At 35.7% G+C, this 12,678-nt stretch overlaps 1 protein-coding gene across 6 annotated transcripts in view; it reads left to right on the top strand.

Moving 5' to 3' along the window:
- Positions 1–10,366, top strand: part of PCDH17 (protocadherin 17) — a 96,775-nt gene extending 86,409 nt beyond the window's left edge. For all 6 annotated transcript variants that reach the window (XM_051850016.2, XM_051850015.2, XM_070048407.1 and 3 more), the window contains one exon: positions 5,640–10,366. In XM_051850016.2, coding sequence (XP_051705976.1) covers positions 5,640–6,322 — 683 coding nt within the window. In that variant the 3' untranslated portion in view covers positions 6,323–10,366. The remainder of the gene's footprint in view (positions 1–5,639) is intronic.
- The last annotated feature ends 2,312 nt before the right edge of the window (positions 10,367–12,678 follow it).

The following is a 12,678-nucleotide window of genomic DNA, read 5'->3' as shown; positions in this document are numbered from 1 at the left end:
CAAGAAAAAAAAAAAAAAAAAAAGACATGTGCTTATTCACTGTTAAAAAGTAAGCCAGAAACTATATGCATGTTTTCAGGTGTACAAATGTGTGAGCCCTGAAGGAACAGGTTTAGTTTGAAACTACAGGAAGGAAATCTTTTTGTGCTCTCAAACATTTGCCTAAGTGGTTACAAATTAGTTGCCATAAATTTCTCTTTGGGTGGTGTTTATAATGTTTGGAAGCCAGAGAAAGTAAGTTTAAACCTCTCATTTGTGATAAATTCCTGCCCGGGAGCAAGATAAAATAGAATAAAGAGGTAGATGCTATAAAAATTGTTTGGCTGGCTCTTTAAAGTATGCCCTTTTCCATTGACACCACAGAATCAAAACACACAAGGGGTTTCCCTGTAATTTTCCAAGATACATATACTCAATAGAAGTCTAATTTTTGTTAATTCTTGCTGATTTAAGTAGTGTTTTGGCTTTGAGTTTTAATCTTTCACATGGTATTTTTTTAACACCTCTCACTGATCATTGAGATACCTGTGTACACTTAATTTTTCAGGGAAATTATTAAATTAAAATCATATTGTACAAATTTAATTATGGTCAACTTTGTTAAAATCCAATAATTTAAGTGTAGATAATTTTGTGTTTTATCTAAGGACATTTTTAGTTACCTAGATATAACTTTAGAATAGTTCCATGGTGATATAATTCTTTTGACAGTATATTTTGGCACAAATGATATGTTTTCTGATATCAAAAAGGTTGTTGTTAAATTTCTTATTCTAAGTTAAACAGGGAGAGGAGATAGAAATTTCAGATACATCAGCAATTGTGGATTTGCATATTACAAGTGTCTTTATGTCCAAATCAATTTTAATTACATAAAATTCTAAAATCAGATGTAAAGTTGTTGATCTAATCACAGATTTCACATCCATAATTGTAGGAAAAGATTAAAATGTTATCTATTGATACTTTTAGGTGTAAAATTGTACAATATATTTGCACATATATGTATATGTGTTTTTTTATTTACTTATTTTTCATCTTATTTGAAAGGCAGAGTGAGAGACAGAGATCTTCCTTTTTTTTTTATTTTATTTTTTTGACAGGCAGAGTGGACAGTGAGAGAGAGAGAAAAGTCTTCCTTTTTTCCATTGGTTCAACCTCCAATGGCTGCTGTGGCCAGCGTACAGCACTGATCCGAAGCCAGGAGCCAGGTGCTTCTCCTGGTCTCCCATGTGGGTGCAGGGCCCAAGCACTTGGGCCATCCTCCACTGCACTCCCAGGCCATAGCAGAGAGCTGGCCTGGAAGAGGAGCAACCGGGACAGAATCCGGAGCCCCGACTGGAACTAGAACCCGGAGTGCCAGCGCCGCAGGTGGAGGATTAGCCTATTGAGCCTCAGCACTGGCCCAGAGATCTTGCATTTGCTAGTTGCCTCCCTACATGCCCACAGCAACCAAGATTGTTGAAGCCAGGAATCCAGAACTCAATCTGTATATTCAATGTAGAGAGCATAAAAATACAATTTTTTTGAATTAATAAAATATTGTCTTTTACTATATGGAATTCCTTATATTGCATATAGCATTTTCCCTTTAATTCACCTGTATTTCTCTTATGGCAAGCACTAACAGTCAATGTTATGGAATTCATAGACTGTGAATTTAAGATTTTGGAGAGGCAATATCTTGGGAAAAGCTTAATTTTATGTCACACATACAAAAAACCCTGTACGTGTATGTGTCTGTGTGTGTGTATGTGTGTGTGTGGGTGTATGACTTATGTTGCTGCTGATCTGCAAGTACGATAGTCATTTGAATTACCTTATACCTTTAGTAAAAATATTGTATATATTAAGATGCAAAATTAAACTAACTATGGTTACTGAATTTAAATATTTCCCTTTGGGAGCATTTATAATAATCAATGTAGCTATAGGAGCGAGGAAAATGATCATTAATACTAAACAAGTGTTTAAAGTTACTTGATTGCCACATGATACTTCAGGTAATTATACATTTAAAAGATTAGACACTCTAAATCTTTCCCCATAGGCAGAACTGCCCAGAGTTACATCTATGGGGCTTCAGATTGTTTTTTGTTTGCAATATAAACATATGTGTTTCTCAGTTTCTCTCACTTGCATACCATTTGAATTGTGCCTTCTTTCTTGGTAAGGAGTGAATTTTGTGAAAGGATGATATTGTTCTATTGAGGAAAGGATGAAAATAAAACCATAAAGGAAAAAAAATAGTGAATACTGAATCAATTATTTTGTTTTAATTTCTTTTATCCAGGTTCTCTGAACTTGTTTTATGACACAATTATCTAATGTATGCAAATAGTCACTATCAAGACCATTTGTTTCTTTTTTCATTTTTCTTAAAGATTTATTTACTTATTTGGAAGGCAGAGTAAAGGGTAGGGGGAGGGACAGAGCGAGAGGGAGAGGGAGAGACAGAGGGAGAGGGAGGGGGAAAGAAGGAGAGGGAGGGAGGGAAAAGATCTTCCATCTACTAGTTCACTTCTCAAATGCCCTCGATGGCTGGAGCTGGTCCAGTCCAAAACCAGAAGCCAGGAGCTTCTTCTGGGTCTCCCACATGGGTGCAAGGGCCCAAACATTTGGGCCATCTTCTGCTGCTTTCCCAGGCGATTTAGTAGGGAGCTGGATCAGAAGTAGAGCAGCTGGGGCTCCAACCGGTGCCCATATGGGGGGGTCGCAGGCACCATAGGCAGCGGCTTTACCTGCTATGCCACAGTGCTGGCCCCACTTTTTTCATGTCTATAGGTTACAATCAAATATCCATTCTTGGATTCATTCTCCCTGAACACTGATTATCTACTTTAAAAACTGTGGGTGTTTGAGAAAATACTTTACACTATTATTTATTATGCTCAATTACCTTATTAAAAGGATTCTAAAAACTATAATAGAAGGTATGGGTAGCAGAGATACTCCCAGGGCAACTCATCTAGTCTTAAATTCTAGCTTCTGTGGCAGCCTGCTTGCCCCATTCCCTTTTCCGCTTACTTCATCTCCCATAAACTCTTCCTGTTCTCTATCCCTTCCACTTCCCTCCCTTCTTCCTTCTCTCCCTTGTCCCCCTCAATCCCTCAGTGTCTTTCTCCCTCTATCCTCTTCTCCCTCTTCACTGCTCTTGTCTTCTTTCTACCATATTCATTTTGTCTGACTTTTTCTGTTTGCCTAGTCACTCATTACATTACCTGCACCTACCTATGCATCTATTTATGTTTCTTTACAAATGATTCTACTCTCCATAAATTCTCACTTGACCCTTCGCAGTTCCAGTTCACTTTGTGCTCATAGTTTCTGCTGTTTGTACAAAAGGGTCCATTCGATTTTCTTCACTGTCTGTGAACTGCTGCTGTCAAAATTACAGTCTAATCACAAGGTGAACAGCTTATAATGTATCATAATCAATACTCAAAATTTGCTTCCTGGGATGTGACATAAAGGAGTCAAGTAAAAAGCTGCAGATTTTCAGCAATGAAGTGCAAACAATCATTTTATGTTGGTGGTTTCAAATTCAAGGTCGATTCTTACTTTCATACATCTGCATTATTCTGTCTCTCTTGCTTCTTAAATTCATATTGAATTCATTCACCACTGGCTATCCAAGTAACTGAAATGGAAGGCCAGTCAATATTAGAATATAAAAGGGTGTTAGCATATTTCAAAGACAGCATATTGGTTGTAAATGAATTTAAGAAAAAAATCATGGCTGTAAAAGATATTAAATTTATTATCCAGTGAAACGGATTTTAAAGTTTTCTACTGTCTTTTTGAATGATTAAATTGGTCGGATGAAATGATATCATTGCTTCCAGTGCTTACTGACAAATATAGATCGAGGTGATATTTATAATTCCCATGGAATGTAGATTAAAAAAAACAGGTATCTGATATTGAAGTTTTCTGACATCTTTTTGCTTCTTTGATCTCAGCTGTAATATGAATATATTTAAAAGACTTCTTAGAAAATGTTATATGCCTCTCCACTTCTGCTGCTGTTGGTGTCATATAATAATGTTTCAAATCATATATATATTATTTGTGTCTGTTCAGATTCAGACTGTTTTTCAACATTCACGCCAGTATTGTATAACACACTCAATAATGATTTTTATTTACTCATAGGAATATATTTCTTTTAAAAGTGACAAAATTAATGTAGAGATAAGTTATCATTTAAACTAAATATATTTTTAACACTTTACAAGTGTGAATGACACATAGTGTGAAACACTATAGCATTTTTTGATGTTAAGACACTGCTTTGATTCCTTCCCAAAAAAATTCCTAAGAAAATATTCAATTCTAAAACCTTTTGAGATAAAACAGTTGTGAGTTTTTTGATAAGGAATTATATTTATGTGTTTTAAATTAACATTTCATTTGTGACTGAGAAGTAATTGCGTAAAGTTATCCGTGCTCCTAAATTCGCTACCTTCTGCTGTAAGTAAATTTTATGTGGACTTTTTTTTCCTTGCACAGGATACTATGAAGTTGTAAGGATCATCTAGTATCAACTAAAGGCAATCCCAAGGGATCCTAAATAGATAGGGAATTCTATTCCTATCAGACAGTGGTAATTTGTAAATATCCTCTCCTGAAAGAGAAAGTCCCAGATTTTAAAGTGATCACTAAATGTAACGGAACAGCCACGCAGAGGAAAGAGGCAACTGGGAAGATTTCATCTGAAGTCATGTTTTAAAATGTTGGGGTCAATGAAATATGAAGCTGTTGTTGGGATGAAGGCATTTTTTTTTTTTTTTTTGCATTTCCTTGTAAGCATCTTTGCGATAAGGACCACTGAAGAAGTCTTTACCTAGATTCTCTAAATGTCTGTTGGTAAAGGAGAAAAGTAAAAGTTGATACTGAAAGCATTATTATTTAAAACAGGAAATTGTGATTTGTCTTTAATTCTCAACTATACCATTTGAGTAAGTCCATTTTCACCTGCTCACACCAAAAACAAAAGCTAAAGTGAAGAAAACTGATTACATGACCCATATGCACAGCTAATAAAATCATAGTGTGCACTTTTTGACAAGCTTATTCATAATATATTTTGATGAAAAATTCCATTTGCCATTCTCAGTAGGAAAACCTGGCTTTTAAAGGAAACCCTTTATTTCATGATTGTCTCCAAAATAACAATTAGAAACAAAATAGCAATAGAACAGTTTAGGGCTTGTTATGGAAGTTTGCATTCCAGTTTTTGCCTTGTTATTTGATCTGGAAAAAATAATCCTGATAATCCTTTTGAAGTGCCCTGTTTCTAGGATGAGTTATAGAGAACAAAGACTGACTGATATCCCCAGGAGCGCAGACTACAGTGATGCTCTATTCTACTGAGAATGATTCTCCAGTGGCCGCTTTTTGCTTCTTCCCAGGCTATGGGAATTCGTTAATATCTAGAGAATAGACTTAAATAAAACTATTGTCTCAACCAGCAGGTTTATGCAACCATCCTGAAATGTTTTAATTATTGTTTTCTTTTCCTTTTTAATTAAGAGAGCAGAGGTCAAACAAGCCCACTGAGAGCTGATCACAGCCTCTGTAGAAATTTAAAGGAAACTCTAATGATTGGATTTGCTCTTTTCTCTTTTGTTTTGCAGAACCGGAAGAGTGTGTTAATTGCACAGACGAATGCCGAGTGCTTGGTCATTCTGACAGGTGTTGGATGCCACAGTTCCCTGCGGCCAACCAGGCTGAAAATGCAGATTACCGCACAAATCTCTTTGTACCCACAGTTGAAGCTAATGTTGAGACTGAGACTTACGAAACTGTGAATCCCACTGGGAAAAAGACTTTTTGTACATTTGGAAAAGACAAGCGAGAGCACACTATTCTCATTGCCAATGTTAAACCTTATTTAAAAGCCAAACGTGCCCTGAGCCCTCTCCTCCAAGAGGTCCCCTCAGCATCAAGCAGCCCCACCAAGGCATGCATTGAGCCTTGCACCTCAACGAAAGGCTCCCTGGATGGCTGCGAAGCAAAACCAGGAGCCCTGGCCGAAGCAAGCAGCCAGTACTTGCCCACTGACAGTCAGTATCTGTCTCCCAGTAAGCAACCAAGAGACCCTCCCTTCATGGCTTCTGATCAGATGGCAAGGGTCTTCGCGGATGTGCATTCCCGAGCCAGCCGGGATTCCAGCGAGATGGGCGCTGTTCTCGAGCAGTTGGACCATCCCAACAGGGATCTGGGCAGAGAGTCGGTGGATGCAGAGGAAGTTGTGAGAGAAATTGATAAGCTTTTGCAAGACTGCCGGGGAAATGACCCTGTGGCTGTGAGAAAGTGAAAAAAAAAAAAAAAAAAAAAAAGGCATTGGCATTTTCTTGTCTCTTCTGTTTAAAAATGATCCCTCCTGGTGACAGCCCATTTTACAGGGATTGAAGAAAGACCAATGCTGCTCTAAGGCTTTTAGTGAACATCTGAAGTGCCCACAAGTATGTTCTTTTCACTGCTGTTTCTTTTTCAGAGATAACAATGGTTTTGTTTTGACCAAACTTATAATAGGACAGAATTAATGATGCTTAAAGAGAGAAGAGGAAAAAAAAAAGAGAGAGAAAGAACAAGGAGAGAACAAGAAGAATGAGGAGGCGAGTCACCTTTTGACAATCTGTTAGGAAGGTATGCAGTGTGAGAATCGAAGTATTTCTGATCACTCTTAAGACTGTCCTCCGTGATTTATGCTGACTTAACTGTTTACCTATAAACCCCATACAAAGCAGGGTCCGAATTTGTGATCTGTGGTGGTGGATTTCTAGTAGTCATCACAGGCTTCTACTGAAAGTCCTGAAAAGACCTTGCCGTAGTCCAAGCTACACCAAACATTAACACATATTTGTGGTAAACATTTCTGTATAAAGTTACCTGCCACACATATAAACACAAAGAACATTCCATATCATTAGTCAAAAACAAAAACGAACAAAAAAATTGGTCATTTGTAAGACGCCTCATGCCGTATAAAAGTTAAATGTAAAAAGATATAGTCCATTTTGTCCTGCACACATGTAGACTAATTCACTTCATTGAAAGAGAAGACAATTTAAAGATTTAAGATGCCTATATAGCATTTTAGTGTCCAACAAAGGTATAAATAATGATGAGATGTCTTAAATTTGACACAGAAAATTCTGAAAAATAGTTACCATTGAGTGGTTTAATATGATTAATGCATTTTATTCATTTGTGGACACTAAAATAGCTCAGGAAAGTAAAAATGTCTTAGACATACACAAATCACATAACCATTTAAATGTGCAAATGTAAGAAGATTCAATGTGTTTACATCAAATGACATATTTTTATTGATTTATTGCAGATTCCGTGCATATGAGCCAAATTGTTGAGTGTATAAGAGCTATATTGTGTATTTTATTAAATTAATATATAGTTGTGTTGCAAAAATATTTGGGCTTATATTGTAAATGGCAAGTGTTGCCTCGGTAGCTGTCGAACTCTATGAGTTTTGTTTTTTCCTGCTTCCTTTTCCCCATGGAGTGTGGGAAGCAGTGCCTCAGAGCAAAGTCTCTTGTTTAATGTATAGTCTACCAAGTACTACAGTACATAATCTGTTCAAAATGTGTTTGAGTGAGCTGATGGAGCTAACTGAAAGGTTAAAAAAAAAATACATCCATCAGTCATGGTTATGTGCAAGTCCTTGTAGAAGCTTTTATTAAAGTCATGCTAAATCACATGAATTACATTTGTACCAATACCTGAAACTTCTTCATGCTTCTTGTTTTTTTCAATAACATACAGTTTCTGCCTATGTAGATATCATACCATTGCTTGGTTCTCAAAAGTATCTTAAGTGGTTCAAATGTGTGCTCTCATTCTTTCAAAAACATGAAAATGCTTTAATGCATGTATGGTACCAGCACTAGTTATTTGCATTGTGTGGTGTTTTTCAAGAGGTCTGGGTCTTAACAAAATGTTTTTTCCTTTATCACAGCGCTCCTCTGGCTCTTTTTATTGGTGTCCTTTGAGAACAATACACCTTCTATTTCCTTCATTTGCTTACACCTTGTCTTGTGACATTTAGCACATTTCAAACCTACTTCCATATGAGGCTAAGAAACCTCAAATTTCAGGAATTGGGAAAAATAAAATTAGCACTTGCAGAAGTAGTAGCAGATGGGAAAATGCCTTGATTGACATTTTCCTTCAGCATTTAAAAGTTTTGGCATTTTACAGCTTCATGGCAAACAGTTTCGAGCCCATACCTTAGAAAATGTGGTGCTGAGTTAAATAAAGGCTGTTTGTGCACTGGAGCAGGAAAATGCATTATTTGCAAACTGGTGGAGAATTCTGTGCCTTCTTTTCTGGCCACCAAGCCAGTGTAGAAACAGCATAAATGTCATAAAAACCTTATATTAAAAACAAAAACAAAAGCAAAAACAAACACTGAATCAAATTAAGTTTTGTAATTTTAAACCTCAAAAAATTCTACTGAAAATATTTCCGTCAAATGCTGTCAAGATTTTAGACTGTACCTCGTTTGCAAAATTGCTTTGAGAGGGAAGAGTGGACAACTCCCATCAGCCTTATTCTCTTGAGAACTGTATTTGGTTCCTAGTTACAGCCTTTCCAAAGCTCTACTCTTGGTTTTTACTATTCGTAAATGTTTAAATTAGAAAAGAAGGGATCTTGTACATGTGAAACCTAATTGACTCTCTATATTTTGGACAATTTATGTATCTGAAATGTGTTGTCTCTGTTACATGATGTTATTTTTGCCAGGAGACTACAGGTTGATTTAGCTTGATAGCTGAAATCTGATGGAAAACTGATTTCCATTTAGTTGTACCAAGTGTTGCCTCTCTCTTACTAGACAGATAACCACTCAGTAAAATCTAAAGAGGTATGTACACGAAATCAAGAAAGAGAGTAGAGTTTATTGTTAAAGCATTCTTAACTCCGAGTGACTAGTTGTTCAATCTACTGTATGTGTCTGAAGACATTGAAACAACCTAAGAGTTCAAGAATTGGTTGTGCCAAGGTGTGAGGGATTTATCTTTAGGCTCTCTGTCACCAGTGATTTACTAGTGTTAGCTGTTTAACACATTATCTGTATTTAGTAGTGATTATTTATTTACAAGTTGGTGATAATTCAGCAGTCAGGACTCTAAGCCTTTATAGTTGAGTTGGAATCTCGCTTTTTATTCATTTGGCTGGCAACTGCCTTTATCACAGACCTCTGGTGCTTGGCTTCCAAGGAAGCCTATGAGATGCCAAAATCACACCTTTAGGGAGCACCTTCCTCTAATGGGTGACTCATGATCAAATGGTGAGATTTGAAGGGGTTTCAGCATAATTTAGAATGTGAAAAAAACTCAATTCACATCTTCTAAAAAATACTAACCCCTCTGGGAAAAAAAATCCCAATACATTCAAAGGGAATAATTTGATACTACTTTGTCTTTTAGGTCCTTATATAACTGAAGACAAGCACAGAAAATAATCAGTTTCTGGTAATTTTAGTAAGAAATCTGAAGTTCTAAGAATTGCTTGCTGATGAACTAAAAATGAAAAAAGAATCATTAACAAAATCTTTTCATTAAACATTGGTGATGAAAAAGCTTTTTAATCAAAGTTAAAAGTAGTGAGAATCAGTGTTAGTTATATCTATACCAAAGTAAACATTAAAGAGACATATCATGCGATTTCAATTAATGCTTTCATGTTGTTACTTAACCTGACATCCTTATCCTTATTGCAGGCAATGTACAAAAATTGGCCCACTTCTCCATAAATTAAACGAATTTCTAGTTGGAAAATTGACTTGTTTTCTTTTCCAAAATTAGCTGAGATCTTGTAAAACATAATTTCCCTCTAAAGGATCTAGACATAACTCAATTTAAAAATGGCATCCTAAAAGCAAGTCAAGTAGTAATAGAGCAGTATGCTTTATTAGAACCAGGTTAAAAGCTGTATGCTGTCTAACGGAGAAGTTGTTGAAGTCAATAAATAGACTGAGGTCTGGCATAGGATATGCCCACTCGTTATTGGCTAATTATATTCTTTTGACAACAGACAGCATTGATTCGAATGGGAGTTTTGGCTATCAAGATGTGTTGATTGGAAATATAACTGAATGAAACCTGCTTATAGTCTGACATTCCTGGCCCCAGTGTTTTGCAGGTTAGCTATTCCCATGTACCAGCCCCATCGCTCCATAATGTTCCTAGCTGCACCAAGTGATTGGTGAACAAGGACAACAACAACAAAAGCAGCATACATTGTATGGATTTATCTCAACGCTATTGTTTAATGGCTGTGTTTAATGTGACCTATCTGGAAAATGAGGACTCCGAATAAAAAGCTATTACTAATAGTGGCGTTGCCTTCCCTTGAATTCATTAATATGAAAGTGATGTGTTACACACTACATACCACAGGGACACCGGTCATGATTATTTTGGAAAAGCAAATGTGGCATCATAACCATTTTTGCTAATTATCTGTTTTCTAGTAAAGTAAGATTTTAAAAAATTGCTTAACAAAGATGCCACTAGTTTCTCAATACAAGTAGATTAGCAGTCTTTCTGATGGCTTAGATACGTTGGCCAGTCAGATAACTGCCAGGCATTATAGCCTAATGATATTTGTGCCTTTTAATATTCACAACTGGTGGAAAGATAATTTGATATAAGATGCCAAAAAATTTCAAAAATATTCAATTTTTAATCCCTTTCATAATTTTACATATGAGATGGAAGCACATATTTGTAAGTGATATTTTAAAGTAAACACATGTTTACCAGGGCAATTTAAAATACTGACTCTTTCTATACATTTGTCAAGAATCTATTGAATTTTTAAAGTATTTACCAAATTTTAAAATGTGCTTACCAAAACAAAGCCTGGTCTTTAAGTTATGATGTGGTGGGAGAAATGACTAGGTAAGTTCTAACACTTGTACACATTTCTTTTTATAAATTGGATTTGGCTGTTTGTATGTTTCCTCATTTAATCCACTCATTTCATATTTCTGTTATCTCACTTGCCATGGTCGCATCTTCTAAATTGCAAACCAACACAGTATCCTGTCTGTTTGAACTGTTTTTAATTTAAGTTTCTTCTGACAGCATAACATATATCAAAAATAGTGCATTGCTTTTCCAAATTGAGAAGACCTTTGTGGGTTCAACTTATCAGTATAGACTAAAAACACTATTCATGTGTTCATTTATTGTTGCCTTTTTTTTTCATTCAGCAATATTGAGGTGGCAGGTGCTATATTGAGATCCTGAGATACAAAGAAAACTAAGATTTACATGTTGCCCTCAAAAAAACTTATAACTTATGCTTTGGTGATATATAATAACAAAGGATTGATCTTGTTTTATCTTGACATCACTATCTTTTCATAATGAGATAATTTCACTTTGAAGGATAACAAAAAACATATGCCTACCATACCATTTGATGCTTCAGGTGTGAGTGTAGACTAAGCTGTGAAGTGAATCATCTGAAACATCTAACCAGGATTAAAGGAGCATTGAGAAATTCAGATGAACAACTCTATCTGGCCATGCTACAATTAGAAGGAAATTATAAATGGAACATATATCACAGGCAAAATAGGTCAACCAATTAATGGATCATTTTCAAACTGTTATCTGCATTTGTAGATCGCTACACACGTTTCACCAAGGTAACACAACATTTAATACTCATTTTAGACACTAATCATGGTAAACAATCTGTTCTATATTAGCAATTAATTTCTCAGTATTCTTAAAAGCAGGTAAAGCTTAATTTCATGTTTCTTTTTAAAATATCAGAAGGAGATACCAACAGATGACATTTTTATCAGACTATTTTAAATAGCAATAACTATCTTATATGCAAGGATTAATTAAGGGAGGGAAGATACTAGTGAGCTTTTACGAATTATATATCACAAAATTTGACTTATAGCTATTCCTTCAGAATAAGATGTTCTATTTTATGACTTAAAAATGAAACATTCACTTTGAGATAAATGATTTGTTATTTAGTCTACTCCTCTTTTCTTAAACCCATCAAATTATTTATAACATTCTAGTAAATTCAATTCTGTTAATAATATATTTAAAAATCTAGTTCTATGAAGTTGCATAACTCAGCCAAATCATTTCACAATTTTTTTAAATATTGCAAGAGAAAGAATCAAATTTTATAACTTTTATATAGATTATTATTATTTTTGTTTTAAAAAAAATGGTATTGCACACATATGATATTAAGGCTTGCTTTCCTAAGGATTTATAGAGTCATTCTAGCCAACTAGCAGAATAATTTCATATACCTACATTTTTAAAAAGATTTATTTATTTATGTGACAGGCAGAATGACAAAGAGAGACAGAGGGACACATACACACACCCACAGAGAGAGAAAGAGAGGGAAACAGAGATATTTTCTACCCACTGGTTCACTTCCCAAATGGCCGCAAAGACCAAAACTGGGTCAGGCCGAAGCCGAGAGCTGGAGTCCCACGGGAGTGGCAGGGAGCCATCACCGGCTGCCTTCTCAGGAACACTGGCAGGAAACTGGATTGGAAACAGGGCAGCGGGAACTCAAACCAGCACTGTGATACAGGAGGCCTGCTCACAAGTGGTGGTTTAATCTGCAGCACAACAGTGGCAGCTCCTCACAGAC

The sequence above is a fragment of the Oryctolagus cuniculus genome, chromosome 9, assembly GCF_964237555.1.
Source record: "Oryctolagus cuniculus chromosome 9, mOryCun1.1, whole genome shotgun sequence".
NCBI classification, from domain to species: Eukaryota; Metazoa; Chordata; class Mammalia; order Lagomorpha; family Leporidae; genus Oryctolagus; species Oryctolagus cuniculus.
This window is presented reverse-complemented; position numbering and strand designations above follow the sequence as displayed.